Source organism: Pelmatolapia mariae, linkage group LG10_11 (genome assembly GCF_036321145.2).
Source record: "Pelmatolapia mariae isolate MD_Pm_ZW linkage group LG10_11, Pm_UMD_F_2, whole genome shotgun sequence".
NCBI lineage: Eukaryota > Metazoa > Chordata > Actinopteri > Cichliformes > Cichlidae > Pelmatolapia > Pelmatolapia mariae.
Genome location: NC_086236.1, coordinates 18,804,648 through 18,824,330, shown reverse-complemented (window position 1 = coordinate 18,824,330; position 19,683 = coordinate 18,804,648). Strand labels below are relative to the sequence as shown.

Genomic DNA, 19,683 nt, shown 5'->3' with positions numbered 1-19,683 from the left:
ATTTAAACTAGTTAAAGTCAGCATTTTAGAAAAAACTCCCTACCTCTCCTGGAAGCCTCAAAGCCATCAAAGAGGTTGATCCTCTGAATGTCGTAGGTAAGAGTGGTGTTGGGCATCAGGGTCTTGTTGCGGTTTATGTTGTTAACAGCAAACTTGAAGGCCAGCTCGTCCGTACTCACTAACTCACTCTCTCGGGTCTCAAAAATCCCACCTGAACATTGAGACAGACGAGAAGGTTAAAAAGAAATCATTTCTGTTGAGATCAGGAGACAGCTGCAAAAGACCACACCTAGTGCATACGTGTTCTGCACCAAACCACTTTTGCTGCACTGAGTTTCACTTTATTTTACTTGATCAAACATAGGAAACCACCACCATAGGAGCAAACATCATGACCTCAGTGAGCAGCTGAAGTGAATTAAAGTCAAGATGTGCTTTGTTCTCAGTAACAGCTTCATTAAAGATGTTATATAGATGAGATGCAATGCCAGTAGGACTAGAAAAAACAATTTTGGCGTTATAAGCAATTAATAACATTATCATCACTCTATTATCACCTTTTCAAGCTATTAAAAATGTTAATAAGTCATTAATATTCATCCAGTCTTTGTAGTAGAAGATAATAGGATAACAACAACAACAACAGTAATAATAATAATAATAATAACAATAATAATAATAATAATAATAATAATAATAATGAATGGACTAAGTCTAAATAGTAAAGCACAAATTGACAAGCAAAAAGTTATGAATGAAAACATTATTAACAGTTAACAATGACAGAATAACTTAAGAGATAAATGTGCCATGTCAAAATATAAGGAGATGATATTACAGTAGACAAAACATAGACTTCTTTTCCTTAATAGATGGTATAGACAGGTTGAAGTCCTAAACTTGTTGTAAAAATCAACAAAAAGACAACAACAACAACAACAACACAGCCTCTTCACAATTACACCATCTATTCTCTGCTTTCTGCATTAATGTTGGTCACATTTTACTTTCTTTTTACGCAAGCTATATCTCTGAGTCATAGAAACGCTGTAAATCCATTATGTGCACAGTTAAAGTTTCACTGCCTTCAGCCTGAGTTTTCTACAAGCAGAGAATGAAATTGAAATTGCCATGGTCGCATGATAATGATGATGAATATTAAGAGCTTGAGGTAAATAATCGAAAGTTTGTGACCGCCCATAAAAGACATTCTGAACTTATTGCTCCTCACACAGGAAGGATGATTCATACAAGTACTTATTCTTCCACTCTCATTTTTACACTGCAGAGGCCCAAAGCTGCATATAACGTTGTAGAAACAATGCTGTTCAGACAGACTTCTGAAATTGCCCTTAAACTCCTCATCAACATCCAATGATCTGGGTGAATTCAAAGGGCAGATGAAATGAAAGTATAATTACTTCCATTGTGTGAAAGGGCAAGAAATAAAAAAGGCTATGGAGTTCCTGAGATAAGTCAAGGCATCGCAGTCAGGAAAAGCACAAATAACTGTTAGTCTTTTAGTAGGTTTTTTTCAGTTTTTCCAATTCAGTTTTATTTATATAGTATCAAATCACAACAACAGTTGCCTCGATGCGTTTTATATTGTAAGGTAAAGAGACCCTGTAATAATACAAAGATAATCAGGATAATTTTCTGCGACTGCGGATGCAGTTTCTTGATTTAAAACACAGGTTCTCTATTATCTATATGTTGAATTATTGGCCCAGTTAATAGGCTTGCATGTCTTAAAATAAACAGTACTGTAACATGTGAATAATAATACCCAGTGGATCAGGGATTTTGTATCACTGATCAATAGGCTGTCACGCTTCACAATACAGCTCACCACATTGTGTGTGGTGTTGGTCAAGGCCAAGCAGATAATGAGCTTAGCTCCAAGGATGGTGTTCAACAACAGCCTGAGATAAATTAAGGAGTGGGCAGATTTCACTACATCCAGAAAATCACATTAAATTATAGCTGAGATGTTGTAAAGATATTTGATTTTTTTATGATATTAATGCTGATATGGTGACTGGCAGCATACAGAAGAGAAGCAATACCTTAAATAATTCAATTCAATTCAGCTTTGTTTATATGACACCAAATCACAACATCAGTTGTGTGTTGTATGGTTTATATTATAAGCTAAAGACTCTACAATAATACAGAGAAAAGTCCAATGATCAAAGATTCTTTGAGCAAGCACTTGGCGATAGTGGGAAAGAAAAACTCCCTTTTAAAAGGAAGAAACTTTCAGCAGAACCAGGCTCAGAGAGGGGCAGCCATGTGCCGCAACCAGTTGGGAGTGATGGGAGAGAGACAGGACAAAAGACACACTGTGGAAGAGAGCCAGAGATGAATAATAAATAGACTGTAAATGAAGAGTGGTGTGTGAGAACAAGAAACACTCAGTGCACCACGCAGCCAGATATTCTTGTAAGTTTTTATAAAAGTGGTCTTGAACAATACTTCTCCGGGTTATCTGGATATCTTTTAAAGTTTTGTTTTGGGCATTGGTTGATTTTTCACCAATTTTCTGTCCATTCCTTGTACCTGACCATTTTCAGAGGATTCTCCCTTTTTTTCTTTTCAAGCCACTTAAGACTGAACTATGAAAGAAACCTAATCTAACCAAAGTGACGAACCAGTGTTGTTTCTGGACATTACAGACATTTTATTGTTCAAGCAACAATTTTACATTTTAACGGTATATTTATGTTACTAGCAGCCTGTCACAAAATCTTATTAGCAACAACTTTGTTGTCACACAAACAAACTACCAATGCAGTAAAAACGCACTTAGAAAAACACACAGTATAACACTGTCAGTCATGGACTGGCCTCCATCATCTTGATAGAGAATGGAAAAAAGGCAGCAAACACCCAAAAGAAGAGCTTTGGACTATATACACATTTCATAACAAATTGCTGCACCTATTTCCCATTTTCCTAGCAAAACATAAAGAAATGAGGGATCGCTCAAGACTTTTACACCATGCTGTACACAAAATATCAAAGTTCAGAGCAGCAAAAAGGCAGAAAAGAGTCAAACAACTGAATAATACTCTGGTAAAAACATACAAATTATCAAGCTGTGCTTTATCGCTTCAATTTGTACAAATCCTCAAAAAAGAAAGAAGCAAAAAGAAAAAGTTTGGCTTTATGGGATGTAGCTGCGAACATTTCTGAAAGTGTATTATTAATATTGTCATCTCAATCTCAGTGAAATGGACTTTAAAAGTAGACACAAAAAAGAAAGAAAAAACTAATTTTATAAAACGGTATAAAAAAGTGTAATCAATAGATTGCAGCTCTTCACGAGTCGTTATGTTTTTTGGATTTCAAAAACTGTGCTATTGGTGCATTCACTTATAAATGCAACACAAAGGCTTTTCGAATCCAAGTGAACAATGGTATTCACTGGGTCTGCATTGGTTCAATGCCCACTCCAGGATTATAAGAAATGACTTATCTGTAAAACCACGGTTAGCATTCTGTGCATGCTTAATGAATATTAATTTGAGTACAAACACCACAGATTCCCACGCACCCACATAAAATTCACAGTCACATTTAAACAGGTCAGCTATTGTTTGTTTCCCCCTGCTGCATAATGGAGTTAAAAAATTGCCAAAATCTAATAACCTAATAGCAAAAATAAATAAATAAGTAACCAAATTGAATCCTCTACCCAGCAAATCATTAGTATCAGCATAGAATTTCACAATTGGTGGATCCCTAAAATAAATCATTATAAATGACATCAAATCCAATTATAGTCAGAGGAAAACAGTAGCACAAACTGTGCGCATTCAGTAGCCACTGATGCTCCAAAAACTCGAAGAATAAATCTGATCTTTGTGCCAGACTGCCATGCAGACCTGATCAGCGTCTTCACCAACCCACTGTGGAGAGATAAATATGTTTGTGTCGGTGCATGAAGAACTGTGAATGATCCATCTTCACTTTGCTCTCTAATTACAAACAATTATGTTTTACATCCGTCATGTGTGATTCCTTCTTGGAGAGCAGCTTGAACTCTCCTGTGGCTTATGATTGCTGCACTTACAAAAGTTATATATTTTTTTAAGCAAGGTGTTTTTCCTTGCAAATGAATTCACGGAACTAAGAGCACTAAAAGCATTCGTTTACAATCCCAATAATGAGGAATAATTTGTCACAGGAATGCGCTTCTGCCTGGCACATAAATGGATGTTAAATGTTTTCAGGGGACCTACAGGACTCTATAAATGCATTTGAACATCGGTTGTGTAGATAAGGGTGACTATAAACATAAAATCTAAGTTATTTTTTAATTTATTAAGAGAAAATTAGTGCTTTTCTAAGATGGGTGTTATTCAGCAGTGTTTTAATGATCATTCTGATGCCATAAAAAATGACCAATAATATGATACCAAAAAAAAATCCCAGATCAGAGACAAAACCCAAGACGTTAACAATGTGTTTTAGTGAACTGCCACAAGATTCTCCTTTTTCATCAAAAAGACGTTTGATCTGATGACAATATGAGCTCATTTGCCATTTGCATAAAGATTACTGAGATATTTCAGTACTCTGGCACAATCTGGATACAAACTGTGTGCACAAATGAGGGAAGCTTAGTCTGCTGTGTTGCAGTATATCAAAGTCCCAATTTGTTTTTATGCAACACAGTTCCAAGTGATGATCGATTTAACCAATTTTTCATCAGACATGAAGCCATCCAAATAATGTGGCTTCGGTAACCCTTACAAATTAGCAGTCATTATTTTAATGATTTTATTGGTCAGTCACGATTGTTTTTGATGGGTTAGCGCTCTTTTCTTATGCAGAAATCAATTTTCTTTGAAGCCAGTATAGTCATTAAAGCTGTAACAAGCTGTCCCGGGGACTGCCACTAAAATCTAGTGTGGCTATTTTACATGTCAAAAGCCTTTTTACCACATAAATATGAATACTGGGGGAAACAGCAACATCCATTAAGGTGTTTCACCATTTTTACTTTACTGTAAGAGACACTATATTTTTTCTTTTTTCTTTTATTGTCTTTCATTAACTCTTGTCTTCTTTTCTACTCTTATCCATGATTATTGATACAGGTGTTCCAGTCCTAATTTGTTTGCAAAAGTTTGTCTGGCACACACTGTAGTTGAGTCACTGGAGGGCAGTTAGACATCAAACTGCCACTCAGTACCAGAGGTAGATGAAAGGTGGCGCTTTCTAACACCTCTGAAAGATCACTGAGCTGGATGAGTCAGAGAGTTCATCTTTTTGCTCACAATGACAGAAACTACAGCCATCAGTTACTCTGAAAACAGTCATTGCCACACACTTTGGACAGGCTATGAAGCCACAGGTAAGGGCAAATACATCTGGGAGAGTATAAAAGGGGCCTCAGGTGTCGCACTGTCGTTCTGGCTGAGGAAAAATATAGGAAACATTTCGTTCTCAAGAGCAAATCAAGGGAGCTGTGTGACGGGCAAACAAGGCAAACGTGCAATTGGGGAAGTAAAAACTGAGGAGAGAAAGAGAAAATAGGGAGACACGGAGAGAAACAACACCAAGAAATTACTGCAAGGGCACCGAAAGGGCAAGGAGTGAAGTCATGGTGTACTATGTCAACCAAGCGAGTTTTTAAAAAACATTTTCAATACAAGTGCAAAAACTCTGTGAGGTCAAATGATGTCATGATGTCTGATATTGCTTAGTAACAGAGAGAAATCTCGAAAATCAAAGCCAAGACACTCAACATCCTCTATATTTTGACAAATTTAAAATACATAAATGTCTAAGAAGGAGACTTTAGATAAATTATTAGTTGACGTTTGCCATATTTTGGCCCTGGTTTTGAGATATGAAAGCCGTATGTTTATAGCTGAAATCATGCCCGACAGAGTCTCTCTCAGGTTCCAAAATCCTGTTCTCTGCCAGCATGCTGGACATGTACAGATGCCACTGATAAGAAAAAAAAGATATGAATAGGGGTGGCTCTTTACTACTCGCAATCCTGAGTTTTATGAGACTGGAGGATCAATACATACAAATAAATAAGGTCAGTCAGGTAGTTTCATGACTGCAGCTTCTTCTTATGTCTCAAGGACAAAAATACTGGCTACCTACTTGATAACTGTGTTTCTGACAGAGCTCATTTAGAAAAGTCTATCTATCTATCTATAGTATTTATATAACACTTCAAGGCACCAGAGAGAAAACTGCAACCAAGAGCCCCACCCTATGCCCACCCCCTATGAGCAAGCACTTGTGGAAACAGTGGGAAGAAAAAACTCCCTTTTAACATGAACAAACCTCTCGCAATACCAGTGTCTCTTTTCCCCTCACTCCTCAACCAGCTGTGGCAACAGGGAAAAAAGGGGAAAGATGCAAATTATGGAAGAGAGAAGAAAAAATTTAATGACATGAGGAGTGAAATGAGAGGCGTAGGCAACTAATGCATATTGCATCGTGGGGTGTGCTCCAGCAACCTAAGGCTATGGTAGCATAATAAGGATGCTTCAGGGTCACTTGATCCAGACATATAAGAATTATCAACAAATAAAGTTTTAAAAGTTTTGAGCGTGTTTGTCTGTACTCCACATGGTAGCTGCTTCCAGAGGAGAAGAGTCTGACAGCTGAAAGCTCTGGCTTCCTTCCTACTTTTGGAAATCCTACGAACAAGTAAGCTTGGCGTCTGAGAGCAAAGTTCTCTGTTGGGATGATATAATACTATGAGGTCTTTATGTTGGAGTCACATTATTTAAAACTTTGTATGTGAGAAGATTTTGAATCCACTTCTAGATTTAACAATGAAGCCAATGAAGAGAAGCCAATAACGTGCCAAAATGAAGTAATTTGCCAGAGAAGACATTCATTCATTTTACTAATAGCTTTTCTTAAGTGTTGGAATAAAATCAGGTAATCTATAATATTAATCAGGTCCTCTGTTTATAAATGTAGGTTACAGCTCCTGCTCAGCTTTAGCAAATCGATTTAAAAGAAAGCAACACCTGGAGCCAAACGTTGCAGTTCTTTGATTTCTCCTTCTTCTTCTCTCTCTCTCTCTCTCACACACACACACACACACACACACACACGCACACACACACGCACACACACAAACAGACATTGATAGTATCTGTATGTAAATGTTTTGGAGTTGTGAATTATTTCTGGGCTTGTGTTGTTTAAGGAGTCTGACCCACCAAAACTGAACATATCGGTCCTGAATTATCATGAATTTTAATGTGTAACCAAGGGCTACACTCCTGATGATAAAACCATGTGCATGTGCAGCTGGACTTCACAACAAACATGAACCAATGCTGTGCATGCAAAACAAAATTTAAATGTGTGGGCATGAAGATTATTAAAAAATAATAATAATTGGAGCTGACAGGTTGTAATCCACTTGGCGAATGTAAGCTCTGTTTTAAAAATCAACTCTTTAGCAACCTGTTATAACACCCAGGCCCCATCCCCAACACTCAGAAATGTCTTATATTTATTTTTTCTTCACTTCTTAAACATGCAACCTCTGCTTTGTAGACTGATATATAGTTTTGCTGAGCTTGACACAAGAGACAATATTTTCCAATTAATCTGCAGAAGAACCAAAGTGCCTCTTTACCGAATGTGGGTTCACTGTACAATTTAAATACATAGTAGATCCAATATACAATTTACAAATGTAATGTGGAAACTTGAAACATCAGGCCACATACAAGAGTGGGCTTTTCAGTAGAGACAGTGAGGCTGTTAAAGAAGAACAAAAATGGAATATTTATCAGTTCTTTACAGAATCCTTAATCCTTGTCTTAACAGACAACTTAGCAAAGAACCTATTAATAGTGTCTTTAGGGACTTTGTTTCTAGCAGTCTGTTGCAAAAACATATTTGTTTCCAAATTCTTTTGTTGAGTTTACAAAAATACCAAAGATAACACTGTTTAAGGGGATAAAATCGTATTTTTCACCGAAAATATGATTCCCTAAGCACTATTACACAAAATTTTGGCAAATCTCTTGGTAGTATCACTAAAAAAATTAGGAAACTGAAAAAGTGAGAACAAAAACAGACACTGCAGGGCTAAAATCTATCTATAGCAGATGAACAGTATCTAAAAGTCATGTCCTTAAGAAATAGGAAAAATCCTGACATAAGACATGAGAGATGGATCTGACCCTTCAGCTGATCAACAAAACTTCATCAGAAATGATCTCAGTGGAAGGGTGGCTGTCAAGAAGTCTCTCTTAAAGAAGGAAAACAGTCCATAGAAACTGTGGAGGCACTGTCTGGTTTGGTGCTGCATTTCATCCAGTGGTGTTGGAGATTTTGTCAAAATTGATGGAATTATGAACACAGGAAGGAAGCCAATGATTGATTTTTTTTCCAGTATGATGACGACCCTAAACACACTGCCAATGCAGTAAAAGCATACCTGGGTAAAAAATACTACTCAAGAAGCCCAGAGAACTATTTCTGAAGACTACTAACAGAAATTACAAAAAATTTCAAGCATTAAGGTTTTCACACCAGAAATTGGACTTTCAAGCTCATTATAATAGCACAGACTTCTCAAATACTGTATTTTCAGGTATATTTGCAGATGTTTCAATTAATCACTGCATCTAGTTTCCATTCTCCCAGCAAAATATGACTAAATGAAGGGTGGCTGAACACCATGGAACTTTAATATATATTCTTAGATGTATAAAATATAAAATAAAATAACTCCTCTAGCCTATTGCTAAATCCAAAGATTCAAATGGGTGGCAGTGACAGCAATCCTAAATGTATTCAGTCAATTAGATCCACATATTACCGTTCGAGTCTGGTCTGACTCAAAGCCTGAAAGTGATATGCTTGGATAATGAACACAGCCCTCAGTGCTCACCAAGCTCCTCCTGTCTAATCAAATCTAGGTGTAGCCTTCTGACTCCTCACCTCCACTAAGCTGATGACAGCAGGATTGAGAATAACTGGCGGGCATATTTTGAATGAAAATGTCTCCAACATGAGTGTGTGAAGCCATGACAATATCCAGAGAAGAATCAATAATCTATTACTTTTACGTGTTTGTGTGAAACCGTAAGCAAACAGAGCCTCATGCAAACCCACTGATGGTGAAATAACTGTTCACGAGCTTGTTTCTGTCAGAACTGCAGCATTTGTAATTAAAAACACATTGATCCGCAGCATTTCAAGACTTTCTATATAATTACATTTACCAGCAAGTTGGTGTCTAGTGAAGATGATGAATTAAACAGTGGTGTGAGTTTAAATTAATTTTATTTTAGCCACCTTAGAGGGGATATTTATCTTGTATTGATTTATATGTAAACTATCTTTCTCACATTGCTGTTTATATAGTAATGAAAATGCAAAACACTGAATCTGTGGCAAATCGATACGCGAGTAAAGTTCTCAAAGTATTTTTTTTGAAGCAGTACGGTAATCGTTTCCTTTGTATTGACCCTCAGTGAATCTTAATCCCAATCATTAATAATAATAGCACAATCACTTTCGATGTGTATAAAGGCTGAAAATTCGGATGCAAAACGGCCATCGCAGACCCAGAATGTTCTTAAATCTCAAAGGGAAAATGAAACAGGTCACACAAACGCTAGACTTTCGTTCTGACTGTTCAGTCAATTTACAAACGCAGGGAAACGACATCAGCAACGTGCGTAAACTGTTGCGCTTACCGATTCTGAGGACTTGCGTGGAGCTCAGAAAGAGCTGAGCCGCGAAAAGAAAATAGCCAAAAAGTCTCTTTCTTTCTTCCATTATTCTCCCTCTCGTTCTCGAAGTCACGGCAAATGTCGAGACCATGACAGACAGAAGCAGCTTCTAATCGAGCCCGGGCACACCTGACGCGCCATGCCAGCGCGCAACCCAAGTTTTATTCCCAATTTGATGATCCCACTCTGCATCACTCCATCACGCAGAAGAAACCAAAGACGACGACAACAAGTTCCACGTGTCCAACTTTCACATGCAAAGTCAAATCAAGTCACGTCTTCTTAACATAGCTGGCTGCGGTGGGCTACAGCAAACACGTCCACGAGAGTCCGTGCGCCTCCGAGGATGCAGATGCCAGAGGGGAGTGAGGGCGCGCGAGTCGGGCCAAGCGAGCTGAAATTCAATTAGCTTCCGGTGAGCATTTTCAGAATAGAACTCACACCTGCCTCGTCGTGGAGGTTTTGCAAAAATGCGTAGTAGGTAATGGATGGAGTTTCTTTCTTTCTTTCTTTCTTTCTGTCTTTCTTTTTTTTTTGTTTGTTTTAAAAATCTGCATTGACCCAAAGTGTGTAGACGATACGTTATGAACGTTCGAATAAAGATTTTGACATTTATTTCCGAATTTCAATCAACTATTTGGAATCACATTGAATCATGTTTTTCCTAATGGTAATCAGAATTAATTTTGTCAAACTTTCAAAGCTTTTACTCTGAAGGTACTCGCGGTCTGATTTCGATTCAGCTCGTTTTTGCTAGTTTGGCTGCAGTCGCTTTGGATTAAGGAGCATGGCAGATGGATTGGCAGCGGTTCTCCCCACCGGTCCTGATGAGAGGAGAATAATCTTCAGGTTACAGGGCAGAGGCCAGATTATCTCTCACTACAGGCAAAAACGAGGTTTTTATCTGACTGGATCACTGGACGCATTCCCATTCAGTCCCATGACTCTCACAAGGCAGCAAAAATAACGAATTGTTGTGTAATGCGTTTTAACGTCCCTGAAAGAGAACTGGCCCAATCATAATGACTTCCGGTGGAGAATCATTTTTATTACCTTGTGGAGGAAACTCATCTGTCCACTACTTGACTGAAAGCTCCATGGGGTTTGCCAACTCTGGGCTACTGCTTAATATTGTGACATTTAAAAACGGGCAAAGACACCAAAAACCTGGCATCTCACAATCTTGCAAGCCTCAAGCAAAAACCCCATCACATCAGAAATGGCATTTGTTTATCAGAATGTTTGCGAGCTCTCTCAAATCTGGGAGCCAAGTGATCTAAGACAACCAGCCAGCTCAACCTGGAGCCCTGACAAACAGCCTATAGACAAACTTAATTAACTCAGAAAATGACCAGCCTGCGTCTCCAGAAATAGTCCTCGGGCAACGGTCCTGGGCAAAAAAAGGGGGGGGGGGGAACTCGACTGATATGAATACCGAGCAGAGTTGTCTCCTTGTAAAGTTTTTTTCTGTGCCACACATGTAGAATACCTGACACTCCAGCAGAAGCACGGGTAAATGTATCCTTGTATCCACAACAAGGATACATTTTAAACAGAATTGGTGTGTACAGCTTCTTTGTGGGGAAAATTAATTACGACAGATAATGGTAAATAAATTGTGGTTGTTGGCTGCAGAAAATGAGTTGCTTTGACAATGAAGAAATAGAACATTCACACCAAACTACATTTAGAAAAAGATTTATTTTTACATTTAAAAAAAATCAAAAATGCTCCACAGTTTTAAACGTACAAAAGGGATGGGGTCGGGGGTCAAAGGGAATCATTTGCTTCCAAGGACAAGTGATTGTACCTCAGTCTCAAGACCGTACTGACCATTCTGAGCCAGTTGGCTAAAATCTAAGAAACCAGCTTTATCATTAAAAAGACAGAATTAAGAAGAGAGTATATCATTTCCATCCATTTTCCTTTCATTCTGAAACGGAGCTGCTTACACATCCCCCCGACACACACGAACAAACAGTTGGGTATTAAGTGCTTGTTCGATACATCCATTAAGGTGCGCATGACTATGTTGAGCACAGCAATCAGCAGGTTGTTATTGTTGTGACGACAAAGTGAAACAGCACAGCCTGGTGGACAGGGGTAGTAACGCAGAATTTTTTGAAGTGGAAATATACATAGAAAATGCCACACGACAAAAGTCAACGTAACAGATGAAAGCTGAGGATGACGTCTGAATCCATTAGAGCAGTTGTGGGCAAATAATTTTCCTCAAGGGGCCACATGAGAAGCTGGAACTATTGATTAATACTGAGCAGAATGGATTTGATCAGTATTCAATTTGTGACCCCTGACGGGAGGTGAATCGCCCAGTCCTGTATTTGAGTGAGGCTGGTCAACTGCATGACCGGCCCCCCCTTTAAATTATAGTACAGTCACTAAAACGGTCCTTTCAAACACAAGAGACAATTCAAGTAAACAGGACTATAGTAATTACTCTGGTATTTATCACAGACATGAAGACGACATGGCCTCAGTGGCAAAAAAAAAGAAGAGTCCAGAATAATAATGGACTTGATGAAATCAATTAGTTACCAAAATAAAAAAGACATTTTATTTGAGAAACACAATTAAAGACTCATCATTCACACAAAGGGAAAAATAGAAGCTTGTTTCTGGCAGCAAACACACAAAAGGTAGTTTGTAACACTGGGCATCTGAATGTGATGTAAACATTGAAAAATTACAGTATTTTTTTAAAGGCAGTAATTAAATAAAGAACAAGGTAAGGATATGAGAGGAGACAGTGAGCTTCAAAATATTTTTATACAGCTATACAAGTCAACAGCACTCTATTGTTCTCCTGATTATACACTGTTGTGTAGCTGATATTAAGTTAAATATTTTTTTTTTACAAAGCACAATAAAGCTAGTTAGATGTCACCGTCCTTTATGCAGCAGTCGTTAAGCCAAAAGCCCCTGAAGAAAAAAAACGAAAAAAAATTTAACACACAGCCCTTGAGTGTTCGAATACAAACGTCAGAAAAATATAACACCCACATTCCTGTGTTGAAAAATAGACTTTTTGGCCTGAAGGTCACAGTTCAGTTGTGATGTCTCCTCTGTAAAATGCGTGCGTGGTGCAGTAGCTGCCTTTACTTTCTGTGTCTGTGCACACATGCACTTACTGTATGTTTATCCACATGAAGACACGCTTGCTCATTGACTCGCGTGCACATCCAGTGCTGTGTTCCTCATATGTTTACCTGCACTTCCTTGTTACTTTTTTCCCCCCTCTGGGTGCTTCAGTACTTCAGGATTGTCAGAACACGGGAGGATGTGGGTGAGGTGGAAGGAGAGGGTTGTGCAGAGATACAGGCAGGATTTGTTGAGGTTCCCCAAATTCTACACTTTTAAAGCTTTTATCTGTCCTCACACCTTTTCTTTGACTCCTACATTATCCTACATGATCTTCATCATCTATCAGAAGACGTCACTGTTGGCAAAGTCGTCCCGCCGCACCCAGATGACATCGTGGTCCTGGTTTGTGGCCCCCTCCACAGCACACTGCTTCAAGGAAGCGACCTTTAAAGTTGAGGTTGCACTACTCGGGAGAGAGGCACCGCAGGAAGTAATGGAGTCTACCAAGCTGGAGTCATCCCCATGCTTTGTTCGATCAGCGTCCTCCTCCTGCATGATCTCACACTCTGCTCCTCCATTCAGGTTGATGTCTTTGCCCTGTAGGTTCAGTCCTGTCATCTGCTCCTCCAGGTTGTCCAGTTTCGTCGACATGGCTCGGACAGACGTGCAGTACTCGTCGTCGTCGCTCAAAATGTCCGTCTCCTTCACCTGCCCGACATCGGTGCCCTCACACTGATTTTCATAGCAGCCCAGGTTGAACTGCTCTTCCACCCAGCGGTCCGTGTCCTCTCCCTGAGGTTTGCAAGGCTGAAGTTGATCAGACAACTCGGATTTGGAGCAAGGGCGGGAAGGACGAGACGAGGGGTCTTCATGAGTGCTGTTGTTGTTGTCTCCGTGGAAAACCAGGTCGGTATCGATGGTGATGCGGTTCCTCACCAACCGCCTGCGAGCTAGCGTTCGAGATGGAGCTGAGGCTAAACAGAGAAAGATAAGAAGGCGTCACAAGTCAAGGTCATTACTCTCAACCCAAACTAAACTGAGAAGATTTTAGTTAACTGAAATAAACATCAAATTACACTTTCCTGTCTTTCCTAACTAATGCAAACATATTATGCATTTATAATAAAAAGTAATATACAGAACTATAATCAATCTGTTACTGCCTAAGCATGGTTGTCTGGATTGCTATTGTAACAGAACATATATTCAAGCTCTTTCACCTGCTCTGTTCATGGTGGGCCGCACCCCTTTAAGAGCAGAAAGACGCTTTCCCCCAAATGGGACATACTGCTGGCTGGGGGGAAGAGACTCTGTCTTAAGAAGCTGCCGTCGTTGCTTCTCCCTAAGGATGGAGTGAACTGCTTTCAGGAAGTCCTTCTTACTCTCTGGAGAACTGCAAATCAGACAAGAAAACATGAAAGACCATGAAAATATTATAAGACAGAGGTAGCTTTGGTTTGATGGGTGTTTTTTGTTGTTGTTTTGTATGTTTCTAGTATGTAACTTCTAGTATGCACTTTAACCCCCCCATCTTGATTTTTGTAACTGCTCGGCGTCTGCTAACTGTTTCATGCTCTTATTTTAAAACCAGAGCGCCTAAACTTTGGAAGGCTTTTCCTCAGCCTATCAGGTCAGCTGAATCAGTGACTAGTTTTGAAAGACTGCTAAAAAAGAATTTCTATAGGTTCTCTTTTCTTCAGTCTTTTGCCAATTATCTGTGGCCTTTTGTGTGTATGCAGGAAAAAATGACCATGACTTTGTGAAACATGTATAAATATGTACATTTAATTTAAAAAATAATGTTTTGAACCAAAATGTGACACACTTTGTAACTGTTTTTTTAAAGTGCTATACAAATAACATTATTATTCATGTTCATATGTTTTGAATCTGTATGTGCAGTTTTACCTGAAGCACAACTGGAAGCTTCTCTCTGGTCTTCCTTCAGATTCAGACCTTGTGTGGACAATTTCACAGACCGCCGTGGCCTCTGAGTCTGAGAAAAGGCCCAGAAGAGAAAAGATGTGAAATACATTTGCAGAAGTATTCAGTTAATTTCCATCATCAATTTCTTTTCCCTTAACAACAGGCCATTAGGCAGATAAACAGCCTTGTTTGGGCTGAATCGCCGGAGGATGATTTAAAGTTCACTTAGGACACAGAGAAGATGTGAGAAAGAAGGCATGCAGATCTACTAATGAGTATTTATCTGTTGTGTCTACAAAAGGTTATTTATTTTCTGCAGGAGAGGAAAGCAGCAACACTGACAGGCCTCCAAAGCATCTTAAGCTTCTGTCACAAAATGCTGATTTATAACCGTGGTTATTTTGGGGAACAGGGTAACATGCAAATGATCTTTTCAATGATCTTGGCATAAAAACTAAAAAAGGGCAATTTTGCCTTGGAATAGTCTGATTATGGCTTTAAGCACTTTAAGGTTAGGCTATAATCTAGTGGATGTTTTTGGATGACCTGATAAATTAATTAATGCATTAAACAAGTCATAGCCTCTAACACATAGAAAATCCAAAATCCTTTCATGATTTTCCCTCGTTTCTTCATGAAAACACTTTTATTAATATAAATTTTGAGCTTATCGCTACTCTTCCTAAAAAAAAAAAAAATGTTGATATGTTGGGGTTCCAGTTGTTGTCCAACACATTCATACATTATAGACTAATGGTCAAATAATACATTTTTATTGTACAGGTCTTCTATTTGAAGATATGGTATAACTAAATCCATGTGTTTCTAATGTAATTAGTCCATTCATGTTTATGTAAAACTCCAAATCAGTCCTCAAAATGCTAACAGTATCTGAGGGAAAAGATTAAAAATTGCTGCATGTTACTATATTTAAATATACTCACTTGGGAGGGTTCGGACTTGCAGAGAATCGGTTGCAATCATGTGACGGAAGCGGATGGGATCTTTTTCATCGCCCCCAGATCCGCGATGAGATGCACCCTGAAAAATAGAGACTGGTCAGATATTTAATGCATAACCGCTGCAGTGCATCAACATGACAGCAGAGAGCATCAGAGTGCAGAGAGAGAGGGTTCATTGAACAGACACAAGTATCTACTATTCTGTACTATGGGGAGCGTGCACACACGCAGTTATTGCAGCTGCCAATAACTGCCCTCACACAACCATGAAACATTAGCCTAATTATTTCTGTCCCCCATGCAATGTAAAAAGAGAACACGTTAAAAGCACTTTAGAGGATGTGCACCCTCCATCACTGTGTGTCTTAAAATGCAATTAAAATTAAAAGTCCAAAAAAGGTACTTACAATTTTTTTCCTGTGCTTAGAGCAGTCCTTGTAGACAAATACAACTGCTGTTTTGAACACTGCATGCGGGCAGAGAGAGAGGGGGCGAAAAGAAGTGAGAGAATTGATTAACAGGGTCTGCATTCGTTCTTTGCGCATATCAAACATTGTAAAATAAACTTCATGTTTCAACTTTTAAGGAAAAAATAGCTCCAAGACAACAACAAAGCAGCAACTTCTACTCACTGTCGCCTTGCCCAAGAAAGCACATATAATAAGCAGATGTAATATTTATTGTCAAAAGTGTCTCAGCTGAGTGCATTTTAAAACACATCCCAGGCACTTCTGAGTAGGTGTGTGAGAACTGCATATCACACCATTAATAATCACTTCACCCAAAAAGTGAAAAACAATGTAAAGATCCCAGTTTGCATGACTGGGTCCATTTGCCCATTAACTGAAATAGCACCGAGCAGTACCAAAGCCTGACACTAAAGCCTCACATGAAACAGTAAAGTATTCATAAATGCAGAGCAAGTGCTCTTTCATAAAAATGTAACTGCATGCAGCTCCTCTTATAAGTTTAGAAATGTTCATGATGAACAAGAATGTCATGGCAACACTGGTTTATTTTCTGGGATGATATTTTTACATCTTTGACATAAAAAAAGGTGCAAAAGTTGTGGTTTATTTGGTTTTCTGAAACCAATACAGTATCAAAAACAGGCTGCACATACATGACAGCTTCTGTTTGGTAACATATTTGAAACAACTTGTTTTGGCAGCATTGATTAATTAAATTTGTTAGTTTCCTGGGAAATACCCAACTTTTGCAGACAGACCAAATATTTGCCATCAGAACTTGGGGAGGCCATTCCAAAATGTTTATCTTAGCCCCTTTTAGCCATCAGTGCAGGTGTTCATTGAGGTGAATGCATCACCTTTATCTCTCCAACATACCTCCAGTCTCTTTAACTCATCTGACCTCGAATTTATACTGGGTTCAGTGCAGTTAGCTGCAAACTCAGGTTCCTCTTACAGATCCTGACCATCAGAACCAAGTTCTTCTGAGCTGAGGGTTGTAGATTATTCCGAGAGATATTCTTGAGTTGTGTTAATCTTCAGTGATATCTACACTGAGCTTCTGAGACTTTCCCGTTGCACTGTGTACCAATTAAGCCAATGAGAGTCGTCAAATGAACCCTATGAGGATTGCGACAGAGAAGCTGCTAGCTGTGACGACTAAAGGGGAGTTAAGAACAAGGACATTAAGTAAACTTTAAAGTAAAGTAGCTTTCAGCACCACTGAATTAATAATCTAAGTTTACGTCTTTTCAATTTAAAACAGGACAGCACATTACTTAGCATGAGCACTTGGATCCATTATGTAAATTTGACAGCAATTTTTCATCTGCAGTCCCTTAGGTGGGTGTTGATTTCTATTAATTGTGCTTGTTCTACAATCATTCTGCCCCATGAAAAAAAAAACCTGTTAAAATTATGAAAAGCAAAATATAATAATGACATTCATGTCCATTATGCAAACTTCCAGCTTTAGCTGCATCTATGGCAGAGTGCACTAGAATTAGCGATGCTTGGTCTACACAGGTTTTAATCTATCCTGTGCATAAAGACACAAACTGTATATTGACCTTTTTTAACTATTCAGAAAGAAGAGCTGAGGCTGAAAATGAAACCTACAATAACTCAAAATGTAGACAGTTGATCAGCTTAGGTTTGTAATCACATTAAACATCAGTACAACAAATCCCCACTTTATGGAGACTCTGTCATATTGTAGGTATATCTCTGTGTTATGTAAGGAGGTATTCCCGGCAGCCTGAATTTCAGGTGGTAAAATCTACATAAAACCATACCAAAAGCAGCTAAATCCGGGTCCTTTTTGCTCTTGGCCAAAGAGGTTTGAGGGTTTATCCATGCCACCGTAGAATGTAGTAAAAGATCCCCCATCGAGAGGTCAGCCACCTGTGATGCATAAAGTAAAAAAAAAAAAACATGTTAAAAAAAAGCAAATAAGTCACTGGATCATTCACTAGGCTTAAGGCTGATACGTTAATGTGTTCTACCTCTTTTTTATCAGCAGTCTGCTCGTTGATCAGCTGGTCAAAAACAGCGCCGTACTCCTCATGAAGCTTTTGCATCTCATTAATGTGACTTGCAACTTTGTTCATGGCCTTAATTGCAACTACATGGGGCAAATATATATAGTTAAAACCCCAAATCATTGATTCACCAACCCCATATCCTGAATATATAAAGTTCTATGGGGCAGGAGAGTAGATGATGATGCACCATTTCACCACAGTTTTAAATGCTCAATGAAAAAAAGGATACTTACCATCCAGGTGGTAGTGTTCCTCACTGTCCGGGTCAGTGAGAGAATAGAGCTCCCTTAGCAGAAGTGGATACTTCAGCACTCTTTGGATTGGTTTGATCAGGTAAGACTCGAGAGTGGATGAATGTTGCTGTCTGGGATTTTTCTCAGCCAGGAAGGCCTTGAAGTCTGGATCGGTCTTTGCTGGAGGAGCGGAAATTTAAACACCGATTTATTTTGTGTAAGGCACAAGGTAACGCAAAGACTTGCTTTTAAAAATAGTAAGGGGTGACTGCATGCTTGACATGAGGCAAGAATCTGTTAATGTTTTTACCTTTAGCGAGGACTTTTGGGACTTTGGTGTGACTGGCGCAGAAGGCGCTGTAAATCTTAAAGCGATCAGCATAATACAGGAATGACCCACCCAACGAGAACAGCACCTTCTGCAAAAACAGACAAGCATACCATATAATCATAAGATTATATGACCGCGTTTAAATGATGGTATCGCACATTATGTGGAAATTCCAATTTTGAGAAGCTGCTAAATAAGAAAGAGTCTCAACTGTTTTTTTTGTTTGTTTGTTTGATTAACATAAGCTCTTTATTATGCATTATACAAACAGCAGTACCAAGGGGGAGTGTTCCCTAAATGAGACAAAATAATTAGAGGATTTGAAGCCAAATGAAGCAGTTGGGTCTAAAATCAACATTCCTTCACCTTAAATTGCTCCACCCTTTCCAGCCTCTCCTGGTCTGGCATCAGCCTGATTCCATCTTCCAGCGTGCGTAGGAACTCCACCTGGAATTCCACCATCTCTCCAAGGTTACCAAACAAAACGTCCAGCTGCAACACACATCATTGTCAGCACTACTTTGGAGCAAAAATCGTGTATAGGTTATGGTATCTAAACAGTTTATTTCAATTCTTGGATAATAAATATCAAGTGAAGAGTACCTCATCCTGAGTCAGGAAGCTCTTTTCCTGCAAAGGTTTCAAGTAGCGCTCTATTAGGCAGTTCAGATCCTGAATGAGACAGATATAAACAAGATCAGCCTGTCATCAGATGCTCAAGGAGGAATGAGGCATGGCATGTGTGGGTGTCTGTTGATTTGAAGGCTGTTTAATGAGTGATTTGCAAAGATTTTAAATAATGGAAAGAAGTCAACCCCTTGCGGGTTTCAACATAACTCACACTGACACAAAAGTATTTCAGCAATGATGACAC

General features: G+C 38.8%; 2 protein-coding genes across 3 annotated transcripts in view; both read right to left on the bottom strand.

Moving 5' to 3' along the window:
* The window catches only part of LOC134637213 (glutamate receptor ionotropic, kainate 1-like), a 35,041-nt gene extending 24,798 nt beyond the window's left edge, over positions 1 to 10,243 (bottom strand). For both annotated transcript variants that reach the window (XM_063487577.1, XM_063487576.2), the window contains exons 1-2: positions 9,708 to 10,243; positions 44 to 211 (exon numbers count right to left, since the gene is read on the bottom strand). In XM_063487577.1, the coding sequence (XP_063343647.1) occupies positions 44 to 211; positions 9,708 to 9,834 (295 nt within the window). In that variant the 5' untranslated portion in view covers positions 9,835 to 10,243. The remainder of the gene's footprint in view (positions 1 to 43; positions 212 to 9,707) is intronic.
* Positions 10,244 to 11,477: 1,234 nt separating this feature from the next.
* Positions 11,478 to 19,683, bottom strand: part of LOC134637210 (rho guanine nucleotide exchange factor TIAM1-like) — a 52,269-nt gene continuing 44,063 nt past the window's right edge. Inside the window, exons 19-29 of the mRNA XM_063487574.1 lie at positions 19,413 to 19,481; positions 19,176 to 19,301; positions 18,789 to 18,897; positions 18,479 to 18,658; positions 18,207 to 18,325; positions 17,997 to 18,105; positions 16,141 to 16,199; positions 15,716 to 15,812; positions 14,754 to 14,841; positions 14,066 to 14,238; positions 11,478 to 13,819 (exon numbers count right to left, since the gene is read on the bottom strand). Coding sequence (XP_063343644.1) covers positions 13,188 to 13,819; positions 14,066 to 14,238; positions 14,754 to 14,841; positions 15,716 to 15,812; positions 16,141 to 16,199; positions 17,997 to 18,105; positions 18,207 to 18,325; positions 18,479 to 18,658; positions 18,789 to 18,897; positions 19,176 to 19,301; positions 19,413 to 19,481 — 1,761 coding nt within the window. The 3' untranslated portion in view covers positions 11,478 to 13,187. The remainder of the gene's footprint in view (positions 13,820 to 14,065; positions 14,239 to 14,753; positions 14,842 to 15,715; positions 15,813 to 16,140; positions 16,200 to 17,996; positions 18,106 to 18,206; positions 18,326 to 18,478; positions 18,659 to 18,788; positions 18,898 to 19,175; positions 19,302 to 19,412; positions 19,482 to 19,683) is intronic.